The following is a 26,983-nucleotide window of genomic DNA, read 5'->3' on the forward strand; positions in this document are numbered from 1 at the left end:
CCGTGCCGCGAGCTACAGCCGTTTTCCTAATTACAAGCGAATTGTACGAGAGTCGGAGACCAACTGGTTAAACATTGCTTTAGTCAGTCGACAGTGAGAATTGTTATTTTGACCTTTTTGTTTGTCGCGCGCGGATCTATCGCTTCTCGATCGTCTAAAATTCACGCGATCAGCTGTTCGAGCGAGAGGGCAAGGCATTCGCGTCGGTCGTCGTTCCGTGTTTTTTATTTACAAACAGGCCTAGTGTTTGCCTCGGTCTGTCGGCTGTTTGGGGTGTTCGCAAAAAAAAGGGGGGCACGTATTCTTATCTCTTCGCAAGGGAATAATCGATCGCGGGTTCTGATACAGCAATACCTGTGATTTCGAGATCAAGATCCTTATAATTTGTCTAGTTTAAAATAAACTTTCTATAATGATGTGAGAGAGGTAAATCAAACGCGTTACTCCGGTGTAAGGGGTTCGTGCTCGAACATTCCGCCCGCCTCGTTTGGGGCGAAACCCCGAACGATGATTGCTGCTGTTACCGAATCGGCTCTTTTTTTCTTTTTATACTCGCGACGCCTATGAGCGAACGAAATGGAAAATACAAATATGATATGAATTCTATGTTGGCACCGGAATAGAACTTTACTCCCGTCGCGCGACTTTTATTCGGCGACCTCGGGGTCGCCTTGCATTGGCAGCAACACGAGGCGGTTCACCGGTCGTGTGAATGTTGATGTTGCGGTCCGCAGCGTTACGACTCGTACGTGGCCGTCTTCCCCGGGGTGCGTGTCCACGATTCGCGCTAATGGCCACTTGCCGGATGGGAACGTCTCGTTCCGGAGTATGCAGAGGCGGCCAACTTTGACAGCAGGATCGGATGCCCATCACTTCGGGCGGTGATTGAGTGAGTTGTTACGTCCGGAGCGCAGTCGCGGCGTGAAATTCGCGAGAAATGATTATCGCGGTCCACGTGTTCGGACTATCGCGCTGAACAACGTCGTATTTCGGAAAACTTTTCCGGGGATACCCACGACGAAGGGTGTTCCGCTAAGGCTACACGCAACGGTTCAATGTCTTGCGGAGTGGAGGGTGTCGCCTTAAGATTCGTATGAGGGAGTTGCAAATGTTACTCAGGAGTATGGGGATATTATCGAATATATTCCTGAAAACGTTCGAGGGAATCATCGACGGAGTGAAAAATTGTAATTACGATGTTACCATCGGTGTCGATACGAAAGGTTTCTTCGCCGTTGATGTACCGTAGGTAAGCGATCTGACAACGGTAACAGTGGAGTTGAGGGTCCCGAGTTACCGACAGTCGATGGAAGTTACACGCTGAGCAAAGTATTCCGGTTGGTAAGTTACCGATTACGAGCAAATGATTGGCAATGTTCAACCATTCGTTTCGAGCAGTACCGCGTAAGCGCATATGACAATCTACGCAAAGGGCGGCATTTGTTTCTTTATTAATAAACCCGACTGATATTTGGCAGTAAGGAGTTCCCTGTTCAATAGGCTCTTCTTCCTCTTCGGGAAGAGGCAAGATGTACGGAGCGGTGAGGTACTGAGGCCTTATTGGGCACATGGGTGAATTATTTAAATAAATGGAATTAAATAAATGAATAAAACGTTCGCGTTATTTTATTCGGAATTCTAGAATATTCATGGAGTGTGCTACGTTAGCTTAGTTTGCAAAAGAGAAATCGTCGAGACCCCTTTTTTTTTATCAAGGGTCTAAGGGTCAGTTTTATGACCCTAGGCAAAAACTGAGTTTCACTTTTATGGCCCTTGGAAAACGCAGTTTTCCAAGAGTCTTTACGAATATTCTAGAGACCACGTGTAAAGTTATATTTCAAATTTCGTAGAAAATATTAATTTTAAATATGTTTAAACAATAATTATACACGCACGTATGTGTTTGAAATTATTTTGATAATTTAGCTATTTGTGACGGCAGTCTTATCCTTTAGTATTAGAATCTTAGCGTTGAATTTTATTATTTATTTCAATTGTTCATAATAGTTGAGACTTACCTTAGTTGATCTCTAGGGGGTGGACAATGGTTCCCCGATGTTCTGGAATAGGCGCGTCGTAATGGGTGTGCAGGATGTCCGCCCTGATTTGCAAGTACCGGGTGCGACGAGGATCGTTGTCCGGGATGTCGTCTCTCGGAATACGAGGGTTCTCGATTTCGATTGGAGTCAATTGCACTGGCCACTTTCTTAGTTTAACGTCTTTATTATTAACAGCGAACGGCGCGGTTCCGTCAAATAAATTATCGTACTCCGAGTCGTTATGATAGTAGGTGCCGATGAGATTTGTTTATTCACTCGATGATGCTGGATAGTAGAGTTGCGCGGTTAAACGGCAAAGTTGGTTTTTCCTGCCTGCACGGCGTGTCTTAGGCATAATGATTTATAATATAAAACATTCTGAATATTGCGTCACTTTTACAATAAGTCGACGTGCGGCGGTCCTCACTGTCGGTTATTGTTCCAGTGCGTAACTACGAGCGGTTCGTCCTCTCAAAGTAGTCACAGCAGAATTCAGAAATTATAAGAAAAGTGAAATCGTGCGGCAGCGACGAGCGGTTCGTCCTCTCTAAGTCGCAGCTTGGATTCCACTAAGAAAATTATTTATATAATAGATTTTCACTACACGTGCAGATTGGAAGAACTCGATTTAGAATATTTTAGAAATACTAAAATCGTAATATTAGAATAGTAATAACATTAAAGCAAAATATTATATTGGAAACGCGTGAAATTGGAATTGGAATTGTTTAAAATAAATGTGGAGAATTATTATAAATGAAACACACACTTTTATTCTAAATTAACACTACACGATACAAAGTTAACTAAAGTTAAAGTTTTAATACTAGAATTAGGACTTATAATATTAGAGTTAGAATGTTAGAATTGAATTAGATTTAGAATTAGGAGAGCGTTCAAGGTATGACTGCTCTAGTCGGAGTCGCGATGTGATCTGCCGGATTTTGGGACCGCTCTGAGGTCCTTCGTTTTCGATGGCTTGGCGCTGCGGCGGCCCGAGAGTGGGAGACGCTCGGTGTGACGGGGGCGTTTCCCCATAGTGGGAAGTTCCTAGACGTTACGCAGCGCCTCTCTTAGTTACTAGGCTGAGTTAGGCATCATGGCCGGCACTGGCGCGCTTTTCAAACAGCGCTTAGAGGACTTAGAATTTATTTCATGTGAAAGTAAAAATTTTATGTGACCGGACGTGACAGAGTGCAAGTATTCTCGCGACCACCGTTCCCAGAAGTGCTGTTTCATCCGCTGCACCAGTTGCCACCGGGTGAGTCGATTCTCTGGAGGTGCTGTCAGCGACGGCTCGGGTACGGCGTTAAGCGCGGTCCCCACCGCGGAGGAAGTGCCCCGGCGTCAGGGCCGAGAGGTCGTCCGGGTCCTCGGACAAAGCTTCGAGCGGCCTCGAGTTGAGGCATGCCTCCACTTGCGCGAGGAGCGTGGACATTTCCTCGAAGGTCAGGGTAGCATCTCCGATCACCCGACGGAGATGCCGCTTAAGTGACTTCACCGCTGCCTCCCATAGGCCTCCGAAGTGCGGGGTGGATTAAACCGCCATTGGATGCGGTCGCATGCCAGGTCGTCCGCGATATGTCGTCCTTCCTTGCTGCTGGCGATGAAGAGATCTCGCAGCCGTCGGTCTGCGCCTATAAAATTTGTACCGCAATCAGAATAGATTACTTCGCAGAGCCCCCTGCGGGCGGTAAATCGATGTAAAGCTGCGAGAAAGACCTCTGCCGTGTAGTCGGATGTCACATCCAAGTGCACGGCCTTGGTGCTCATGCAGATGAATACTGCGATGAACGCCTTGTTGCTCCTGTGACCTCGACCTTTGGTGGTTCTCACGAGAATCGGACCGGCGTAGTCCACTCCGGTGTGTTGAAATGCCTTGATGGTGTCACTCGTTGACGAGGGAGGTCGCCCATCAATGACTGTGTCGTTGCCGCCCGCCATCGGATGCACGTGATGCAACGGTTGATGGCCTCTTTGACGCGCGTCCTTCCTCGTGGTATCCACAGACGCTGGCGGAGCAGTCCGAGCGTCGACTGCTTGCCTCCGTGTAGCGTCCGTCGATGGCTTGACTCGATGAAGAGTCTCGTGAGCCAAGACTCGCCTGGCAAAATGGCGGGATGCTTTTCTTCATAGGGTAGCGAAGCGTTTCGCAGACGTCCACCGATCCTCAGAGTACCCTGGGTATCTATGAAGGGTGTTAACTTGAGAATCGAACTTCTCCTCGGCAATGTCCCGCCATTTGACAGCGCGGCGAGCTCTTCAGGATATCCGTGCGCTTGAGGCACACAGATCAACGCTTCTTCAGCACTCCCCAGCTCCTCCACCGTCAGCGTAGGTCCTCGTGTGTGTCGTGGGTGTCGCCAACGTGAGCACCAGGCAGAAATGCGTATGAGGCGATGCAGTGACGAGAACCTTGTCATCAGCGACGGCTCTTCAGCGGGGAGCGTCCTCGATGCGGTGTGACTGCACGTGCGTTGTTCCGGCGGTTCGGCTGCGACCTCCACGGCAGGTCCAGCTGGCCAAGGTCCCGATGTCGTGGTCAGCCAGGATGGTCCTTTCCACCACAGCTCATAGCTTCCTAGATCCCTTGGGTAGAGTCCTCGTGACGCGCAATCGGCTGGGTTCTTTTCCCCTGGTGAGTGGTGCCAGTGCGCTTCAGGCGTGCAGCGCTGAATTTCTGCAACGCGATTGGCCACGTACGTTTTCCATCGTGACGGGTGGCCTTGAATCCACGACAGCGTCACTGTGGAATCGGACCACAGGTGAACGCTTACGACCGGCAGCTTGATGATGGAGTGGATGTGCGCGACCAAGGTTGACAGCAAGGTAGCGGCGCAGAGTTCCAATCTTGGCAGTGACACTTGCTTCACCGGCGCGACCTTGGCCTTTGCAGTTACGATGGTGACCTTGGCTTCTCCGTCCGGATTTACAGATCGCAGGTAAAGCACGGCAGCGTACGCTCGTTCTGAAGCGTCGGCGAAGCCGTGAAGTTCGATGATGGGAGCCAGGTTGGCGGTCCATCCATCGCGACACTCGAATGCTCTCGAGACTGGGGAGGTCCTCTCTGAACCTCTTCGTGGCCGGTTGGACTCGAGTCTCGCGTATCGCGTACGCGAATTGATCCACAATCGGATGCTACCGCAATCCAAGCATGGTGTGGCTCTCATGCGGCTCCCATGCGCGAAGGTCGACGCGCATCTTGTCATCTGCTGGGGATGTCCTTGAAGAGCTCGGAATCCGTTGCGGACCACTTCTTCAGCGAGAATCCGCCTGCCGTGCAGATCTCGATCAGTTGTCGTTGGATCTCGCGCGCTTCCGGCAGTGTGTCGGCTCCAGTCAATATATCGTCCATGTACGTATCGCTGCGTAGCACGGCGGAACCTAGGGGAAGTCGAGTCTCTTCATCCGTCGCGAGTTGTCGCAGTGCACGAATGGCGAGGAATGGTGCACACGCCAACCCATACGTGACCGTGTTCAACCGGTACTCCTGAATCGGTCCGGTCTTCTCGTGTCGCCATAGGATCCGCTGCAGGTCACGGTCTGACGGATGCACGAGGATCTGTCTGTTCATTTTCTCGATGTCGGTGGCCATGGCGTGCTGGTGTCGGCGCCAGCGCGTCAGGATGTCCGGTAAGGCTGGCAGTAGGTTAGGACCCACCTGTAGCTTGTCGTTCAGAGAGCCGCCGGAAGGTAGGCTCGACGAGCCGTTAAATACCACGCGCAGTTTGTCTCGGCCGTCCACACTTTTCAGGACCCCGTGATGAGGCAGATAGCACGTGCGGTCGTCGGCTACCTCGCCACATAAATCCACCGGCGTCATGTGGCCCAGGCTCGCGTATTCGCGCATGAAGTCGAGGTAGAGACCTCGTAGATGTCACGTGTGAATCGCCTTTCCATGCATGCGAGCAATCGCGATGCGGCGCTTCGAATCCCAGAGAGGCCCGGGGCGTCTTCGATTAGCGGCAGTCGGACGATGTACCTTCCTCCCACGACGCGCGAATGTGTCCTCTTGAATGATTCCTCGCATTCTTCTTCCTCTCTCGTCAGTGGCGTCGGACCTCGCGGTAGCTCCTCCTGCTCCCAGAATCGCTTCACCAACCTCACTAGCACGTCGTCTACGGTGCAAGAGTGGCTGCGAGCCGAGTCGATATCAGCTGAGACTTTAATTGAGCCCGAGATAATCCATTCCAGGGATGTACGTTGAGCGATCGGTTGGCGCGGATCTCCCTTCACCACACTGTTGTCGATGATGGCAGCATGGACATCCGTGCCAAGAAGAATGTCGATCGGATCGGTGGAACTCGGGGTCTGCCAAGTCCAATCCGCATAGATGACTCCACGCGCCTTTCGCCATGGTCGTCGTCCCGGTGTACTCGGTGAGGCGAGGGAGAATGAGCGCCGATACGTTTATCGGTGCCCCAGAGCGTGGAAAAATGCGAAGAGTTACCCGCCCGTTGGCGGTGCCAGCATGAACTCCGCCGACGCCGAATATAATAACTGCCGCGGCTGACCGTCGTTGGAGGTGTAGACGCTGCACCAATGCCTCGGAGACGCCTCCGATGTCACGTCCGGCCGCTAAACATTTTTCATTTTCTTATGTTTCTCATACAAATAATTCTAAGTCCCCTAGCGCTGTTTGAAAAGCGCGCCAGCGACGGCCATGATGCCTAACTCCGCCTAGAGCCTAAACGTGGCGCTGCGTAGCGCCTAGGAACTTTCCCACCACGGCGAGCGTTCCTACTACGGCAAGCGTCCCCCACCATGGGCCGCCGCAACTCCGAGCCGCCGAAACGAAGGACCTCAGATCAGTCCCAAACTTAGTCAGTTCTAATCGCGACTCCAACCAGAGCAGTTCTACTCCGAACGCTCTCTAACTCTAAATCCTAGTTCAAATTCTAACTCTAATTCTAAATCTAATAATAAGCTCTAACTCTAAGATTTGATTTTTTGTATTAAGTGCGTCTAGTGTTAACTTTAAATAAATTGTGTGTTTTATATTAACAATTCTAATATTTATTTGAAAATACAATCCTCATCTTTAACCTCACGCGTTTCTAGTTCTACATCTTATATTTATTCTCAAAATCTCTAAATTCAGTTGTTTCTCCAGCGTGCACGTGTCGTATAAATTATTTATTAAATAAACTATTATCGATTGAATTCTAGGCTGCGATTTAGAGAGGACGAACCGCTCATCGTTGCTAAACAATTCATTTCTTCTATTAAATTCTGGAACCTGTAATGACTGTTTCGAGAGGACAACCCGCTCACAGTCATATACCGAAACAATAACCGACAGTGAGGACCGCCGCACGTCGACTTATTGTGAAAGTAGCGCAGTCTCCAGAATGTTCTATATGATTTATAATGCCTAAGACACGCCGTGCAGGAAGGAAGAATCAGCTTCGTCGAATAGTCGCGCGTTATTACTACCCGGCAAAACCAAACGAATATTCAGCTATTATTGGCACAGATTATTACAACGATCCTGAATACGAGGCATTATTCACCAAACACGTGCTATTAAGGAGTGGCCCGCGAAATTATCGCAAATCGACATCGAAAAACCTGAGCCCCCGCCAGTCGACATCCCAGAAAACGACCCCCGCAAATCCGGTTACCTCCAACGCAGAGCTGAAGCCTTGCACGAGCAATACGAGAAGCCACTCCAAAACATCGTGGAACTGCCACCCACCAACTACAAGCTCGACTAAAAGGTAAGTAGAAGAAATATCTCTCGTCAACTTATGATCCTTCGGTCACTTAAAAGTAACAATAACGTTCTATTTTAACTGTAAGTGAACAACTTCTTCAACGGGCAAACCAAACTAAAATAGTACGTAGCTACAGAGTCATAAAAGTGAAACTCGGGTCATGATAGAAAAAAAAGGGTCAGTCATAAAAGTGAAACTCGGGTCCGATAGAAAAAAAAGGGTCAGTCATAAAAAAAAAGACAAAGGAGCGATTTCTCTTTCCAAATTCTTTAGCTGGTTTCGCTTTTCGTGCTAGAGTAAGAGAACGGATATTTTCCAATATTAACACGCTTTAATTGTTTAAACAATATATTACTCATGTGTCCGCGTAGTTTTTCCAACCATATTATTCCACCCTTTGAGGAGGAATACGAGACAATCGAGACTGTCGAGACGATTTATTGTCAACGTGCCACAGGGTACATTCATCTAGGTACGGACGCCGCGTTGTGCATACGTTGTTACTTCAAATTAAGCACAAGCGAAAAGTCTAATTGGGTAATTTCAGTAAAGCACCTCCTCATAATCGGTGAGTTGCCCACTGGGATAACGTGTTCCGTGTGTAATTTGAACAGATTGACACAAACTCGCGACCCACACCACCATTGTCTCGTGTGTCAAATCGCATATCTAAAGTATCTCGACGGAGAAGAAACTCCCTACACGAACAGTGACGGCAATACAGTAGTGACCGTTTTCCACGCGATTAATTATTCGTTCGACAGGTACCCAGAATACCTCTAACTAAACAACGCAAATTCGTGTTTCCTATTCACTCTTGTATCTATCCGTTCTGGACGCGTGACCATATATTCGGATAGCCTCCGTCGCGGGCAATCCCCGGAAGTAAATCTCCGAAAAGCGACGTTGTCTTGCGCAATAGTCCGAGTACGTTGTTCGTGAAAATATATTCCGCGAATTATACCCCGCGACTCCGCGCGGACGTAACACCGATCCTTGGTCAATCAGGGCACGTGCCGTGTGTAGTGCGCCGAATTTGTCAGCGACTCGAACGCGCGCTGTGGCGAGGAGGGCCGCTCCCTGACACAAGCAAGGCTGTCGCGTCAGGTGGGAAGTTACGGTGGTGGCGTCATGGCAGGCATCGTGCAGTGAGGTGTGATGTTTACATCGACACGCGGCACAATTCTTCGTCGACTGACACTCACTCACTTGGTGCTTACCAAGGCAATTGAGGCACAGGTGGTTCGACGTGCTTTTTCCTCACCTCCGCCGATTTCGCCTGATAACTGTCGCACAGCATCAGAAAGTGGTCCTTCTTGCAAAGCGAGCAGCGACCACGTTTCGGCTCTTGCTTCTGGGCGTGGTGAGATCGCGTTGATCGTGAGCCACGCTCTCTGGATATGGAGGTCAAGGTCTCGGACTTCTGCGGGAGAAGCACCTCTAACGTCTGAAGTCGCTTATCCAAAAATCCCTGGAGTTGGTCATAAGACGGCGGTTCCGTGGTCTCTCCGATGGTGTCCTCCCAATCTCTACGCGACTGAACGTCGAGGAGCTCCACAGTCAAGTGGACGAACAGATCCTCGCAGCTCGAAATGAATCGGCCTATTGATACTTTCGAGGGCGCTGACCGTGGAGGTCACGCATTGCACAATCTGACTTAGCTCGTTAGCGGACTCAGACTTCATCTTGGTAAGTGCCGTGAACTTGATGAAATACGAGCGCACGAGGAGCCTCTGGTTCTCGTAGTGCTTGACGAGCGCGTTCCATGCTTGCTGATAGCTCGTTGAGGTCGACGGAAAGTTGCGAATGAGCGCCTCAGCTGGTCCCTTCAGACTCGCCTTCAGGTAGTGAAGCTTCTCCACGGTCGTAGCGTTGGGATCGTTCCCGATGACGGATAGAAACAAGTCGCGGAACGGCGGCCAGTCGACACACTTGCCCGAAAAATACGGCAATGAAATTCGCGGGAGCGTCGTGCGCTCTCGAGCGGATGACGATTCACCGGTTAATGCGGTGCCTGTATCTCCGCTGGTCGAAGGTCGGGGCAGCGCGTTCCTAAGGCTCATCAGCTTTGTCTTCTGGGCGGGATAGGTCTCCTCGGAAAGTCCAGCGAAGTCTCCGGTGATATAACTGTGCTTCTTTAGGTCCTCCCAGAAGCGAGTTCGTAGATCGGAGTGATATCTCTCGTATTTCTCCCACTGTTTTTCCAGCCGTTGAAGGCGTACGTCGATGGCCTCGATCATGATGTTGGCCTTCCCCAGCTTGTTGAGGTTTTCGAATGTGTTCGATATGCGCATTTGCAGCTCGTCCTGCGTGCGAATGAGACAGGCCATGTCCATGCTCATGGTTGCGTGTATTGAGAACCACTGCTTATTCTCTCACTGCACTTGCACTGCACCGGATCGAATCGTTATCCGGCTCGAAGGACCAGAATGTTGCGAGTTGTGCGAATTATAATTTCCGCGCGCGAGAGTGAGGGAGAGAGAAGGAAGGTAGATTCAGTCACACACGGTTTTAGAACAATGAACAAGTTTATTGTCTCATACACAAAAAAAACAAAATACAAAAAAAAACAACTTTGAGATCGCGAAAGCGCGAACAGCGAGGCGAGCGACTTCACTGCAGCTTCCAAAGATAATTCAAGGCGAGCGACCCTGAATACGCAAATTTCAAAGGTAATGCGATTAATTTTCCGTGCCGCGACAGCCGTTTTTCTAATTACAAGCGAATTGTACGAGAGTCGGAGACCAACTGGTTAAACATTGCTTTAGTCAGTCGACAGTGAGAATTGTTATTTTGACCTTTTTGTTTGTCGCGCGCGGATCTATCGCTTCTCGGTCGTCTAAAATTCACGCGATCAGCTGTTCGAGCGAGAGGGCAAGGCATTCGCGTCGGTCGTCGTTCCGTGTTTTCTATTTATAAACAGGCCTAGTGTTTGCCTCGGTATGTCGGCTGTTTGGGGTGTTCGCAAAAAAAAGGGGGGCACGTATTCTTATCTCTTCGGAAATAATCAATCGCGGGTTCTGATACAGCAATACCTGTGATTTCGAGATCAAGATCCTTATAATTTGTCTAGTTTAAAATAAACTTTCTATAATGACAAATTCAAAAGGAGGCTATATGGAGCCACGCGTAGGGTGTAGGTACGCAAATATTAAAAACAAACTTGTTGGAATAACAAATTTATTGAATCTAAACGTTTCGGTCCTTTCTTTGGATCTTCTTCAGTAAATTTAATACAATAAATAATAATGGGGACTCTACATACTACCGCACGTAGCGCAAAAGCCGTGAGCCCCCCCTATCGATATCCCATTAGATAGACAAAGTGACATAATATGTCAGGTACTCAAAAGTGGACTCTAATGACGGGTATAGTGAGGAATTTCCGAAAGGGGGCTCACTCTTATTCACACACTCATCCATCGCACGTTCACACGACCGTACGCAGACGCGCCCGACGCACGAGTGAAGAAGATATTCGTTTTGATGCTATTTATAAGGCGCCCTACCACGGCTCATAGCCTGTTATCGAAGTCAATGTCAAACAATGTGTGGAATTTATTTCTCCTTCTCTCTCTCTCTCTCCTCCTCCCTCTCCCTCACCACTCTCTCCCTCTCCCCCTCTTCCCCGCCCCCTCTGTCTCTCTCCCTCTATCCCTGTCCCCCCTTCCTCTCGCTTCCCCCCTTTCTCTATCTCCCTCTCTCAAACATACGATGTATGGAGATTAATGTTACAAATGATTTATGGCTCTCTAAAGGAATTCGATAACAACTAAACGACGACCGTCTTTCAAGAAATTTGAGGCATATTTGTCACAACTGATATATATGCTTGACTTAGACACTCTGTGTCTTCTTGTCGGTTTAGGCCATTTATTTGGCGCCTGATAAACAGCATCTCTGAAACAAGTCTCTTCCTTAAAAACGGTTCCTCATCCAAGATCTCAACGTTATCCCAATCAAATTAGTGGTTATTCAGCCTGTGATCCGTGATCACGGATTTTTGCGCGGTGTTTCTTTTTATGTGATTTCTGTGCTCCCTAATGCGTGTTCTCAACTGCCTGCTGGTCTGACCGACATAAGAGGCATTACAATTTTGACATGAAATTTTGTATACAACGTTATTATGCCAGTCTTTCTGCAGTGTGTCTTTATGCACGTGGATAAACGAGCGTAAGTTATTCAAACCTGTGTAGGACATTTTTACATCTAGATCACGGACCACATGGCTAAACCGCTCGGACCATTTAGGTATGTATGGGACATTAAAATAGGCAACGCGAGCCGAATTAGTATCAAGTGTTCTGTTAGCGTCACCTGAATTATTATTTTTATTTCTCGCAAACAAAGTCCTAAGCCTTTCGTGAAATGTTTCAAAAATCAGTTGTAATGGATACCCATTATCACGTAACACTCCAATGACCAATTCGAGGTTCTTTTGGTGATATCTTGGATGTGATAACCAGAAAGCCCTATCTATTAGGCCAAATATTGTGCCTCTCTTGTGACAGAGAGGGTGACAGGAGTAATAATTCAGATATCTTCCCGAAAATGTTGGTTTATGATACCAATCGAATTCAACGTGTCCCCGGTTTAGAATGAATGTAACATCCAAAAAATCGAGTCTATTGCCCCCCTTTTCCAACGTAAACTGTAATCTATTATGACACGCGTTAAACTGTCTTAGTATCTCCTGGCTCGTCCCGGGAGGGACGGCCAACGCGATATCATCAACATAGCGTACGTAGATCGGGAGTTCAAAAGGAAGGTCTCCTATCACCCTGCTCTCCAAATCGCGCATGGTTAAATCGGCTACTATGGGAGACAGCGGAGAACCCATGGGCGCTCCGAAGGTTTGTTGATAGATTATGTCATCAAAGATGAAAAAAGTTGAGTGAACAAGCCGGACTGCCCCCAAAAATTCCACGCGCGGTATCGTACAGTTATTTTCTATGAAATTCCACCTCGCGGCTATGCCGTCGACTGCCAAATCCAATGGAACGTTAGTGAATAGAGAGACCACATCCAGTGAAATAAGTTCACAATTGTCACCAACGTAAGTTCCATCGAGTTTGTTGACCAGTCGAAAGCTATTCTCCACATGACTGTCCGCCGCCGGGACCGACCTGTATATGATTTTGTGGAGAAACGTCGCAAGACGGTGCAGCGGCGTGTTCAGTGAGGAGACGATGATTCGCAGGGGACAGCCCGACTTGTGAATCTTAGGGAGCCCATAGGCTCTCGGCAGTACTCCCTCCGAACAATTCAACGACCTGTATGTCGTATCGGATATATAATCTAAGTTTTTCCACCTTGTAAGCAATTCATGCAAACTGTTGATAATTCTTCTGGTGGGATCCTTCTTTACTCTAATGTAAGTATTTGTATCACCAAGGAGGACCTTCATCTTGTCCAAATAAGATGTCTTTTCTAAAGCGACTGTTATATTGCCCTTATCGGCTCGCGTAAAAATGATTTTAGGATTATCGCGTATAAACGTTCTCGCTGCTAGGGACGCGCCCGAGAGCTCCTTATCAAACAAAGATTCTGCAGGGTTGCAACTGGCCAACTTGTTAACAATTGCCAACGACCTCTGGCGAACCAAAGGCCGAACGCCAACTTCCACTCTGTCGATACTATATTCTATACTTTTGATAAATTCCATAAGAACTCGATCTTTATTCTTACTTGGCAAATAAAAGTTGTCGCCCAGTTGCAAAACTCCCTGTATTTCTAATGGAATATCTGCTGAGGAAAGGTTTTTAAACCACTTCACCCTAATGTGCAAAGGGGAGACTGTGTGATTGTCAAAGGATAAGGGGTTCAAGTTAATAGTAAAGGAAGACGAAGTAGAAGGAGCGTTTAGAGGTGTGAAGGAAAATTCGGAACCCCCGGGCGGTCGCGCACGACGCCCGTTAAACGGGATCAATGACGCGCCAAGATTAACTCCTCCCTGCTGATCACGTGCCACAGAAAAATATTGGACTGGACGAATATTAGCTCTAATCAATCGTTCTTTTTTGGCAATGAGCCAATTTAATTTCTTATCCAGTCTGCTACTTTCACTCACAAAGTGAAAACGAAGAGACCTGTTTTGTCTAGCAAAAAACTCATTGCAGATGGTGATTGGTAGTGCGCGCGCGACGCTACGTGCCAATCTGCAACTATGCGTACGCATCGCCTGAATACGCCTATGAGCATCACAGATCTCTACGTGTGTCATACTTTTGGTAAACCGATCAATAATATGATTCAACTTATTTATTGATCTAAAATGGTACAGATTGTTTTTGTAGCATGCACCTCGTTCTAAGTGCGGCGGTGTAATGTTGTAGTTGAGGCAACTTTTTAGAAATTTAATCCCCAATCTAAATTTTGAAATAGACTTCTGTAAGTCTATCCACTTCTTCATATTCTTAACCACGTCGTTACCAAAATTAAATTTAATAAATTGGAAAAATGTTACGGGACGCATAGTTTCAGCCAGCGTATAAATAATAAGTAACAATGTAGGCTCCCTGCATTGATAAATTACAAATTCAAAAGGAGGCTATATGGAGCCACGCGTAGGGTGTAGGTACGCAAATATTAAAAACAAACTTGTTGGAATAACAAATTTATTGAATCTAAACGTTTCGGTCCTTTCTTTGGACCTTCTTCAGTAAATTTAATACAATAAATAATAATGGGGAATCTACATACTACCGCACAAGATTCACAAGTCGGGCTGTCCCCTGCGAATCATCGTCTCCTCACTGAACACGCCGCTGCACCGTCTTGCGACGTTTCTCCACAAAATCATATACAGGTCGGTCCCGGCAGCGGACAGTCATGTGGAGAATAGCTTTCGACTGGTCAACAAACTCGATGGAACTTACGTTGGTGACAATTGTGAACTTATTTCACTGGATGTGGTCTCTCTATTCACTAACGTTCCATTGGATTTGGCAGTCGACGGCATAGCCGCGAGGTGGAATTTCATAGAAAATAACTGTACGATACCGCGCGTGGAATTTTTGGGGGCAGTCCGGCTTGTTCTTCACTCAACTTTTTTCATCTTTGATGGCATAATCTATCAACAAACCTTCGGAGCGCCCATGGGTTCTCCGCTGTCTCCCATAGTAGCCGATTTAACCATGCGCGATTTGGAGAGCAGGGTGATAGGAGACCTTCCTTTTGAACTTCCGATCTACGTACGCTATGTTGATGATATCGCGTTGGCCGTCCCTCCCGGGACGAGCCAGGAGATACTAAGACAGTTTAACGCGTGTCTAATAATAGATTACAGTTTACGTTGGAAAAGGGGGGCAATAGACTCGATTTTTTGGATGTTACATTCATTCTAAACCGGGGACACGTTGAATTCGATTGGTATCATAAACCAACATTTTCGGGAAGATATCTGAATTATTACTCCTGTCACCCTCTCTGTCACAAGAGAGGCACAATATTTGGCCTAATAGATAGGGCTTTCTGGTTATCACATCCAAGATATCACCAAAAGAACCTCGAATTGGTCATTGGGGTGTTACGTGATAATGGGTATCCATTACAACTGATTTTTGAAACATTTCACGAAAGGCTTAGGACTTTGTTTGCGAGAAATAAAAATAATAATTCAGGTGACGCTAACAGAACACCTGATACTAATTCGGCTCGCGTTGCCTATTTTAATGTCCCATACATACCCAAATGGTCCGAGCGGTTTAGCCATGTGGTCCGTGATCTAGATGTAAAAATGTCCTACACAGGTTTGAATAACTTACGCTCGTTTATCCGCGTGCATAAAGACACACTGCAGAAAGACTGGCATAATAACGTTGTATACAAAATTTCATGTCAAAATTGTAATGCCTCTTATGTCGGTCAGACCAGCAGGCAGTTGAGAACACGCATTAGGGAGCACAGAAATCACATAAAAAGAAACACCGCGCAAAAATCCGTGATCACGGATCACAGGCTGAATAACCACGAATTTGATTGGGATAACGTTGAGATCTTGGATGAGGAACCGTTTTTAAAGAAGAGACTTGTTTCAGAGATGCTGTTTATCAGGCGCCAAATAAATGGCCTAAACCGACAAGAAGACACAGAGTGTCTAAGTCAAGCATATATATCTGTTGTGACAAATATGCCTCAAATTTCTTGAAAGACGGTCGTCGTTTAGTTGTTATCGAATTCCTTTAGAGAGCCATAAATCATTTGTAACATTAATCTCCATACATCGTATGTTTGAGAGAGGGAGATAGAGAAAGGGGGGAAGCGAGAGGAAGGGGGGACAGGAATAGAGGGAGAGAGACAGAGGGGGGTGGGGAAGAGTGGAAGAGGGAGAGAGTGGAGAGGGAGAGGGAGAGAGTTTAGAGGGAGAGGGAGGAGGAGAGGGAGAGAGAGAGAAGAAGAAATAAATTCCACACATTGTTTGACATTGATTTCGATAACAGGCTATGAGCCGTGGTAGGGCGCCTTATAAATAGCATCAAAACGAATATCTTCTTCACTCGTGAGTCGGGCGCGTCCGCGTACGGTCGTGTGAACGGTGCGATGGATGAGTGTGTGAATAAGAGTGAGCCCCCTTTCGGAAATTCCTCACTATACCCGTCATTAGAGTTTACTTTTGAGTACCTGACATATTATGTCACTTTGTCTATCTAATGGGATATCGATAGGGGGGGCTCACGGCTTTTGCGCTACGTGCGGTAGTATGTAGATTCCCCATTATTATTTATTGTATTAAATTTACTGAAGAAGGTCCAAAGAAAGGACCGAAACGTTTAGATTCTATAAATTTGTTATTCCAACAAGTTTGTTTTTAATATTTGCGTACCTACACCCTACGCGTGGCTCCATATAGCCTCCTTTTGAATTTGTAATTTATCAATGCAGGGAGCCTACATTGTTACTTATTTTCTATAATGATGTGAGAGAGGTAAATCAAACGCGTTACTCCGGTGTAAGGGGTTCGTGCTCGAACACCTGTAATATTCCCTGTAATCTGTAAATAATATGTATGTTTTGTCTTTTTATTAAAGATATATATAAATATATATAATTTATAAATTCATTCCTGTTTCACTTATATTAAAGTAAAAATTGTAGACCGCCTATGACTTAAGACGATTTTATATGAAATAGGACTAAAAATAGCGCCTTTATATTACACCAGGGGTACTTTCCGATTCACGCATGATGCGCATGATGTGACAAAGAATCTATAATATGCGTGACATGAACTATAGATTTTCTGTCACTTCATGCGCATCATGCGTGAATCGGAAAGTATCCCAGTATGCACTATTAGGCCGAATTCATACCTTGGCAGAAAAGTAGAAAGTAGAAAAACTGAAACCAATCAGAACTCGCGCTAGTAGTAAGCTTACTAGGTAGTAAACTTGGTGGTAGTAAACTTACTACCAACGCGAGTTCTGATTGGCTTCTGCTTTTCTACCAAGGTGTGAATCCGGCCTAAGGTCCATTCTACAATACGTTGTATGTCGCAGTCAGATGTCAGAACACAGCCGATGGTCTAATGAGAATTTGTTTTCGAAAAAGAAATTCTTTCATTGGAACATCGGCTGCGTTTCGACATCCGACTGTGATATACGACGTATTGTAGAACAGGCCTAATAGATACAGCGTGACTTGTACGACACCTAAAATAGCGTATCGCAACGACTTATTATGTTTGTTGATTTTTCATTGTACTCCTTGTACTATTTTTTTTCTTTTTCCTTAATCATATTTTTCTTTTTACTTTTTTCTTTTTAAATTCTGAAAATACCGGTCTTTCTCTGTTAAGCGCAGTCATGTGACAAGCCCCGGTTGCATATCATTATATAAATAAGTTAGAAAAAGCGCGAAGCATCGACATATAGAATGGACTGCTGATGGCAAGGAAAGCCGCACGAATAGAGTGAGAGACATGTAATATGGGATATCCTTCGTCTCTTTCTAATAAAGTCTGATTGGTTGGTAAAAAATCGCCAACCAATCAGGCTTTATTAGAAAGAGACGAAACGATACCCCATATTGGCCTAGTTTACATCGAGCACTTGATACGCGTATCAAGTAGTGAATTTAAGCTGATCAGCCAATAACTGAACCAATGTACTAGTTATTTACTATTTGATACGCGTATCAAGTGCTCGATGTAAACTAGGCCATTATCTGCCTCTCACTCTACTCGTGCGGTTTCCCCTTCCACTGCCATCAGCAGTCCATTCTATATATGTGGATGGCGCGAAGTTATTATCGTTAGGATTATGTCGTTTTACTTGCTCCGTCGTCTTACTTGTCGTTTATTTTGCTAATTGTCGTTAATTTTGCTATTGTTGTTATAACAAGACAAACCAATCACTAATATAGCAATTAACGCTCAGTTAATTAGCGTTGATCTAATAATCAAAATGTATAATCTAAAATGTGTCAGTAAATATTATAGTGTTTATTATAAAAGTCAGATGAAGAAAAAAAGGATTAAAAAATCATGTATTATTGCAACTAATAGTAAGTATGATAAACATTAAATTCATAATATTTAAAATTAAAAAAAATATCCATAACATTCAGATTCTCATAAAATCTATTTATATAATTCATTTCTTTGTAATAAAAGTGCAGAATATTATAATTTCAAATAAGTAGTTATGTATTTAAAGTTTTTCTATGTTATTTTAGAAAACAAATTCAGCTTGCAACAGATTGCAGACAATTTAAACAAAGAAATTCCGAAAGTAAAGTTAACAACTTTATCAGGTATTATAATATATGTTAAATTAATGTATAAATGTTATGTTAAAACTTTTACTTAACATAAGTATGTTAATGTAAAGTGCTTTAAAGTGTTTACATATAAAGTTTACATATAAAATTATATTTACTTTATTTTCATAAATTTTGTTTTAAAGATTCTCAACCAACTGTCAATTCCAATGCTACGTTAAATGTTGATACATCAAATGTGATATTTGAAATCAAAGAAGGCACTTGCGTTCCTCAAGCAGTAATTGTGATACTGAACAGTGCAATATAAAGTCTGATTTTAATTTGATTAATTGTGATAATACAAATGACAGAGATAACATTAAAGATTCTGCGCATTTGACTGAAGATGCTCTTTGTATCGATGAGAATCTTAATACATTAGTTGTTAGTAACAACATTGAGATAAGCGGTAAGTCTACGATACATATAATTAGCCGGATTTTAATATATTATACAGTGAACATTCTATATGCAGTTTTTTTTTTTTTTTTACATATTTTGCGTTACAATACATTATAGCTTTTGCAACATAAGTTACACACAATAAATATTCTCTACTTTATTTTCATAAATTTTGTTTACAGATTCTTCACCAGCTACCAATTTCAATGCTACGTTAAATATTGGCACAGCAAATGTGAATTACGATATCGAAAATGTTTCGACAATATTAAGTGGGAGGGTCCCGTTAGCGCACGGTGCGATAACCCACATCCCTTTAGCACACAGCCCGATACCACACAATGCAAAAGGCGCATCATCCCGATAGCGCACAATGAAAAAGGCGCCTTATCCCGATAGCGCACAATCCAAAAGGCGCATTGTTCCGGTACCACACATCCCGATAGCGCACGGTGCGATAGCCCACAGCCCGATAGCGCACGGTGCGATAGCCCACAGCACGATAGCGCACGGTGCGATAGCCCACAGCCCGATAGCGCACGGTGCGATATAGCCCACAGCCCGATAGCACACAGGGGATGGGGGTGTGGGGGTTGTGGTGGGGGGTGTGGGGGGGTGCTTCGGACCCGTGTGCTATCGGGATGTGTGCTATCGAGATGTGTGCTATCGGGCTGTGGGCTATCGCCCCGTGCGCTATCGGGCTGTGGGCTATCTCACCGTGCGCTATCGGGCTGTGGGCTATCGCACCGTGCGCTATCGGGATGTGTGCTATCGGGATGTGTGTTATTGGAACAATACGCCTTTTGCATTGTGCGCTATCGGGATAATGCGCCTTTTTCATTGTGCGCTATCGGGATGATGCGCCTTTTGCATTGTGTGCTATCGGGATGTGTGCTAAAGGGATGTGGGCTATCGGGAATTGTGTTCAATTTTTCGTGTGCTATCGGGTTGTGCGCTATCGCACCGTGCGCTAACGGATCCCGTTCATATTAAGTAAGGTTTCTGATGTAAAACAGAGCGTTCAATGTTGTAATGAATTTGTTTCTACTTCTAAAATATGTGAAAATGCGAATGTCATTGAGAAATGTAGAAATCCTAAAAAAACTCCAAAGATCTTGGAAATACAAAATGTTAAGATATTATTAAAAAAGATTCCAGTGCATACAAAGAAGATTGATAATATTACATACAACAATATGCAGCTGAATAATACGTATAGTATCGCTAATAACAATGTTTCTTCAAATTCAAACGAGACTTACGTTATCGATAATATTTCAAATGATACATCCGGTCCAGTTGCAGAATCTACACTCATAGAGAATCAGTTAAGCTTAGAGTGTGAAATCAATGATAATAATTTTAATAAGTCTGATACATCCGTTACATCTAAAAATAATTTAGATGATAGTTTTTATTTGTCAGATTGTTCTATACTTGAGGACACAGATGAAGATGAAGATGAAACTGAAAATACACATGAACGTACGATTAATACAAGTAAAAATAAATCTGTGAACAGTACATTAAATATGACATCATCATACTCATCTAAAGTATGTGATGATAGAAATATGTATGTGAAAACTTCTGACAATCCTAAATTGAAACTAAGTATGTGCCTATATTGTAAAACATTTCAAACGCAATTTGCAAGGCATTTAGAAACAGTACATAGAGAAGAAGAAGATGTGATAAAGTTTCGTTTTTTACCTAAGGGTAAGTTGTATGTTATATACAAAGTTGTCAATACTATTTAGAATATTCTAAAAGTTAATTGAAAGCAAAGGTCCTAATGTAGAAATCGAAGTTCCTAATGTGGAAATGTCGAAGAAAATCATTTATCATAGCTTTTCAAATTTTAATACTTTATATATTTAAAATTATGCTTTTTAAAGTGAAATTCTATTCAAGTTAATAACTCAAAATTGTATGAAAAATAAAATTTTATCTATATTCGGCTAATTTCATTCATAAAATTTTTCTTGTTCAATCGCTCATAACTCGAAAACTATTAATGTATCATGTTTCTTATTAACACATTTCCATATCTAATTTGTACATATACTACTAAAGTATTGTTTGCAAATTTTTGCAATACAGTGCTGTTGCATTCACTCAACTCAAAGCATATAAATCTAATTTTTATGATTTAATATTTATTTGAAATGTTCTTTGCACTAAATTAAATTAAAGTTTTGTTATAAAGCTGATAGATATTATTTATCTTTTTGTTTCTAATCGGAAATCTAATTCAAGTTTAAACACATTTCATTCAGTAAAATATTAATTTATGGATTTATGAATATGAAAATTGGATTTGGTCTGCTAGCTTTATTTTAAACAAGAATCCTTAAATTAAAAAAAATATATAAAAAATTTTGCTAACTATAATATTTGATCAAACAATTTTTTTCTGATACTTTTCAAATATTAATAATTTATTGTGTATATTGTGTGTAAAATAATTTACACAAGCAACCGATTTTATTCATTGTGCTAAATGCAAAGGGTTTTTTTCTAAAAATAATATAAGACATCATTTTGCGTCATGTACGCAAAAAAGGAAATATCCTCAAAGAAATGTAAAAATATTGGGACGTACTGTGGCTTGTCGAATTCATTACAGTGCAAATACACCATTAAGAAGATTGGTCTTCCCAGTAATGAGGGAAGACAGCGTAACTCAAATTATTAGATATGATGAACTGGTTTTGGTAATAAAATGTGTCAGAAATATCGTCTCCAACATCAGCACGATATGATCAGAGCGCGACTGAGATTACTTGGACGATTTCTTATTGTTTTGAAAGATCTCGATAATAGTATAGTAGATTTCTCTTCAATATATGATCCAACAAATTATGAACAATGCGTTAAAGCTGTCAATAAACTCGCACAATTCGATGAAAAGACTTGGACATATAAAATACCATCCATTGCATCATCTTTAGGAACACTTATAAAACAAATTGGGAAAATTTTAAGAAGTATGTGCATTAAGAAACAAGATTTTAGCAAACTGTGGTAGAAAATTTTATGAAATTATTTGAAGAGGATTATCCTGTTACTGTAAATAAAATTGTGTTTGAAACTCAAGGGCATCGAAAAAGGCAAAAAAATATTGTTTTGCCATCTATGAGGGTTGTCTGAAAAGTTTCCGACCTAACAAAGATACAAGACATTTTTTCTTCAAATTAATTTTTATTTTTCTACATAATCTCCTTGTAAGTCTATACACTTCTCCCAGCGATGCTCCCATCTCTTCAACCCGTCCAAATAGTACTCGGCGTCTTTCTCTGCAAAATAGTTGTTTACGAAGGTGATGGCCTCCTCATTCGACGAAAATCTCTGTCCTCCGAGCGCAACTTTTAGCTTAGGGAACAAAAAAATGTCGCTTGGGGCTAGATCTGGTGAGTAAGGAGGGTGGTCAAGCAGTTCAAACCGTAATTCGTGGATTTTCGCCATGGCAACCGCTGAGGTGTGAGACGGTGCATTGTCTTGGTGAAACAAAATTTTTTTTTTCTGCAAATGTGGCCGTTTTTCCGCAATTTCTGCCTTCAGCTTGTCAAGTACTGATGCGTAGTATGCTCCTGTAATGGTTTTTCCTTTTTGAAGATAATCGATTAAGATAACTCCATGACTATCCCAGAAAATAGTTGCCATCACTTTCCCAGCCGAAGGAACAATCTTTGCTTTTTTTGGAGCCGATTCCCCCTTCGCAGTCCACTGTTTTGACTGTGTTTTTGTTTCTGGAGTATAATGGTGTATCCAAGTTTCATCTACAGTAATTAATCGGCGCCAAAACTTTGATTTATTGCGCCTAAACTGCGCCAACAGAGCGTTGGAAATGTTCATTCGAACACGTTTTTGGTCCAAAGTGAGCAAACGCGGCATCCAACGCGCGGACAGCTTTCTCATGCCTAAATCTTGATTCAATATGTGACAAACACGTTCTTTGGACATGTTCATAGCCTCTGCTATCTCTCTAACTTTAATTCGACGGTTGTCTAGCACCATTTGGTGAACTTGAGCGATATTATCGTCAGTGATTGCAATTTTTGGACGTCCCGAACGTTCATCGTCACCCAAGCTGGTACGGCCACGTTTAAATTCAGCAGCCCAAAATTTCACGGTGGTAAATGATGGTGCAGAGTCCCCGTACACAGCGTCCAACTCGTCTTTGATTTGCGTAGGCGTATTGCCTTTCAAAAACAAATATTTAATGACAGCTCGATACTCGATTTTTTCCATTTTCACAAAAACACTCACATCGACCCACTCAAATGATTGTCAAACAACAACTGCGCGTCCAAAATGGCTGAAATTTTGGTGAGTACCTTTCAAAGCATGCGCAAACACATTCCCCAACTTTTGTTTACGAGTGCTGCCATCTTCATGTTGAGGTCGGAAATTTTTCAGACAACCCTCGTATAAATGATATAAAGATATTCAATGCTTGTCTCAAAACTGAACGCACAAAAGCTTTAGAATTTTTACAAACAGATGGTTTCTCAATTCACGCATGGCGTATGTTAGCTGAAACAACATTAATAACGATTATGATATTTAATAGAAGACATGCTGGTGAACTGGAGCGTGTTTTAATTGAAAATTTGGAAAATTGTGCGGCAGTTTCAAAAGAAGAAGCACCTGAATTATATAAATCTTTATCCAAATATGTACGAATGAGAATACGCGGTAAATTAGGAAGAACGGTTCCTGTGTTACTTTATGAAGAAGTATTAAAATGTATGCAAATGATTGTTAATTATCATAAACAGACTGGTGTTCTCGAAAATAATCCTTATATTTTTGGTATATATACACCCGACAAAAAAAGATTCAAATATTTGAGAGCATGTGTATTAATGCGAAAATATTCTATAATTTCTGGGGCGAAAATGTCAACTTTGTTACGAGGTACAATATTGCGGAAACATATTGCTACAGTATGCATGTCATTAGATATATCTGAACATGAAGTGAATGATCTAACTGATTTCATGGGCCATCACGAAAAAATTCATAAATCGCACTACAGACAGTCAATCGTAACAAAAGATTTGGCTATATCACGTTTACTCAAATACGCACAAGGAGAAGACACAACAGATAAAAGCGATAATGTTGATGATGATGAGAATGAATACGAGGATGATTCGATTAATAATGATAACTCAGATTTAAGTTTAAATAATTCTGATACCTTATCATTAAGAATAACAAGACAATCTAAACAACTGCCTAGTAAAGAAAAAAATATCAATAATAATACAGAGAAAACAAAAGGTACGTTTGAATAATTTCTATATCAAATAGTACATGTATTGCTCGTTGTTAACAGTTCTTACAATAAATATATGACACAACTTTAGATAAATACTGTTTAAAATAATTATTAAATATCAGATATTATAATATAAAGAAAGAAAACTTTTATTATTATTTTCTATATACATTACAATTATGCAAAAAAATATTTTTTAATTTTCTAAAGTTATTTTGCGTTTTTTAAAATAATATTTTTTAAATTCTTTCTCTTATCATTTAGGGATTATCTCAACCGGCATTCATTTAAAGACATATTCTATATAAACATATACTACATATATGTATTATATACTATACTATATTCTATATAAACATATTATATGAATTTTGTCATTATTTTAGTAAACCGTTTGGCTTCTAAGAGGAAAATTAATTATAATATTGAAAATGTGATCAAATCAGATGATGAATGTAATACAGAATCAGAATTAAATATTTTATCATCAAAAAAAGCAAAGCAATCTAAACAGGTGGCTAGAGGAAAGAATAACGTAAATAATAATACACAGAGAAAAAAAAAGAAAAGTAAGTTTAAATAATTTTTCGATTAAGTATATATGTTGCTCTTTATTAAATAACATTTCAAAATAAATATACTAAATTAATATAATTTTATTATTATTTTAGCATCTGTTGTTGGTTCTACAAGAAATAGTACTCATAAGATCAGATGGACGGATGATGAAAGCACAATAGTTTTATCTTCATTTCAAACTGCCATAAAAAATAAAAAATTGCCATCTCTTCGTGAAATTAATGAAATAAAAATTAAATATCCTGTATTAAAGGCCCGTACAAGTACTCAGATAAAAACTTGGATACATAACCAAATAAGAAAAAATACTTAAAACTATTATTATTACAATGTGTCTTTAAAATTGCTCTTGTCGTATATTCTATTCTGCTATTGTCGTGTATATACATACATATATATATATATATATATATATATATATGAATGTAAGCGTATTACATATAACTATCTTATTTGCGGCACTTCACTGAATGATACGTACGTAATTCTTAATATAATTATTATTATATCTAAATTAGTATCTTTATAAATATGTTTATATATCCAAGTTTGACTGCTAGACATGAATGGTCTAGTAATAATAATATTAAATTAACGTTTAAATATTGAAAAAGGGAAAAGATCATAATTCGTTTTATTAGGCTAGTTGAATTTTCTCGCTTTAATCGAAGAGAGCTTTCTCTCCAAATTCTCTCTCGTTCCATTATGGCCGCCTTGTCGTCTGCTAGTTTTGACAGGCGCGATGTTGTGTATTCCTTCGATTGTTGTCGGCAGTATTTAGATGCGATTTATTCGTATTACCGTGTTGAGATCAAATGTAATTATAGTGGAATCTTGTGTAAAATATGATTTAAAGATCGGTGGCGAGGAAGAAGATAGATAATTAAAATAAAATAATAATTAAAGAAAAAAAAAGAAAATAGTGACGGCGATGGGCGTTAAGACGAGACGCTGGCCGTTACAACTGCCATATGTGTTACGTCCGCGCGGAGTCGCGGGGTATAATTCGCGGAGTATATTTTCGCGAACAACGTACTCGGACTATTGCGCAATATAACGTCGCTTTTCGGAGATTTACTTCCGGGGATTGCCCGCGACGGAAGCTATCCGAATGTATGGTCACGCGTCGAGAGCGGATAGATACGAGAGTGAGTAGGGAACACGAATTTGCGTTGTTTAGTCAAAGGTATTCTGGGTACCTGTCGAACGAATTGTTAATCGCGTGAAAACGGTCACTACTGTATTGCCGTCACTATTCGTGTAGGGAGTTTCTTCTCCGTCGAGATACTTTAGATACGCGGTTTGACACATGAGACAGTGGTGGTGTGGATCGCGAGTTTGTGTCAATCTGTTTTTACACACGGAACACGTTATTCCAGTAAGCAACTCACCGATTACGAGATGGTGCTTAACGGAAATTACCCAATTAGACTGTTCGCTTGTGCTTAATTTGAAGTAACAATGCATGCACAACGTGGCGTCCGTACCTAGATGAATATATCCGGTGGCACGTTGACAATAAATCGTCTCGACAGTCTCGATTGTTTCGTGTTCCTCCTCAAAGGGTGGAATAATGTAGATGGAGAAACTATACGGAAACATGAGTAATATATTGTTTAAACAATTAAAGCGTGTTAATATTGGAAAATGTTCGTTCTCTTATTCTAGCATGCAAAGTGAAACCGGCCAAAGTATTCGGAAAGAGAAATCGCTCCCTTGTTTTTTTTTATGACTGACCCTTTTTTTCTATCAGACGCGAGTTTTACTTTTAGGACTGACCCCTTTTTTCTATCAGGACCCGAGTTTCACTTTTATGACTGACCCTTTTTTTTATCAAGACCCGAGTTTCACTTTTATGACCCTAAGTCGGAAAAACTGAGTTTCACTTTTGAAACTCTGCAGAAAGACCCTACACTAAATATTATTTTAGTTTCGTTTGCCCGATGAAGAATTTGTTCATTTATTAATGTAGAACGTTATTGTTACTTTTAAGTGAGACCAAAGAATCTTAAGTTGACGAGAGATATTTCTTTCACTTACCTTTTAGTCGAGCTGTAGTGGGTGGGTGGCAGTTCCCCGATGCCTTGGAGTAGCTTCTCGTATTGTTCATACAAAACTTCAGCTCTGCGTCGGAGATACCCGGATTTGGGGGTCGTTATCTGGGATGTCGAGTGACGGGAACTCAGGGTTTTCGA

The 26,983-nt window shown here is 42.3% G+C and overlaps 2 protein-coding genes and 1 pseudogene across 2 annotated transcripts; 1 reads left to right on the top strand and 2 right to left on the bottom strand.

The window, feature by feature from the left end:
- Positions 1–3,526: 3,526 nt before the first annotated feature.
- On the bottom strand, positions 3,527–5,209 carry LOC145937845 (uncharacterized). Its single transcript, XM_083041212.1, has 3 exons — positions 4,144–5,209; positions 3,762–4,051; positions 3,527–3,676 (listed from the first exon to the last, which is right to left on the bottom strand). The coding sequence occupies exons 1-3, from the start codon at positions 5,207–5,209 to the stop codon at positions 3,527–3,529; spliced, it is 1,506 nt and encodes a 501-aa protein (XP_082897338.1).
- Positions 5,210–5,244: 35 nt separating this feature from the next.
- Positions 5,245–5,862, bottom strand: LOC145937846 (uncharacterized). Its single transcript, XM_083041213.1, has one exon. It carries the CDS (start codon positions 5,860–5,862, stop codon positions 5,245–5,247), a length of 618 nt encoding a protein of 205 aa, XP_082897339.1.
- Positions 5,863–12,729: 6,867 nt separating this feature from the next.
- LOC145937847 (uncharacterized) lies at positions 12,730–25,079 on the top strand (annotated as a pseudogene).
- The last annotated feature ends 1,904 nt before the right edge of the window (positions 25,080–26,983 follow it).

The sequence above is a fragment of the Prenolepis imparis genome, unplaced genomic scaffold, assembly GCF_030444845.1.
Source record: "Prenolepis imparis isolate NDT839.2.m4 unplaced genomic scaffold, iyPreImpa1.0 SCAF_6, whole genome shotgun sequence".
Taxonomy (NCBI): domain Eukaryota; kingdom Metazoa; phylum Arthropoda; class Insecta; order Hymenoptera; family Formicidae; genus Prenolepis; species Prenolepis imparis.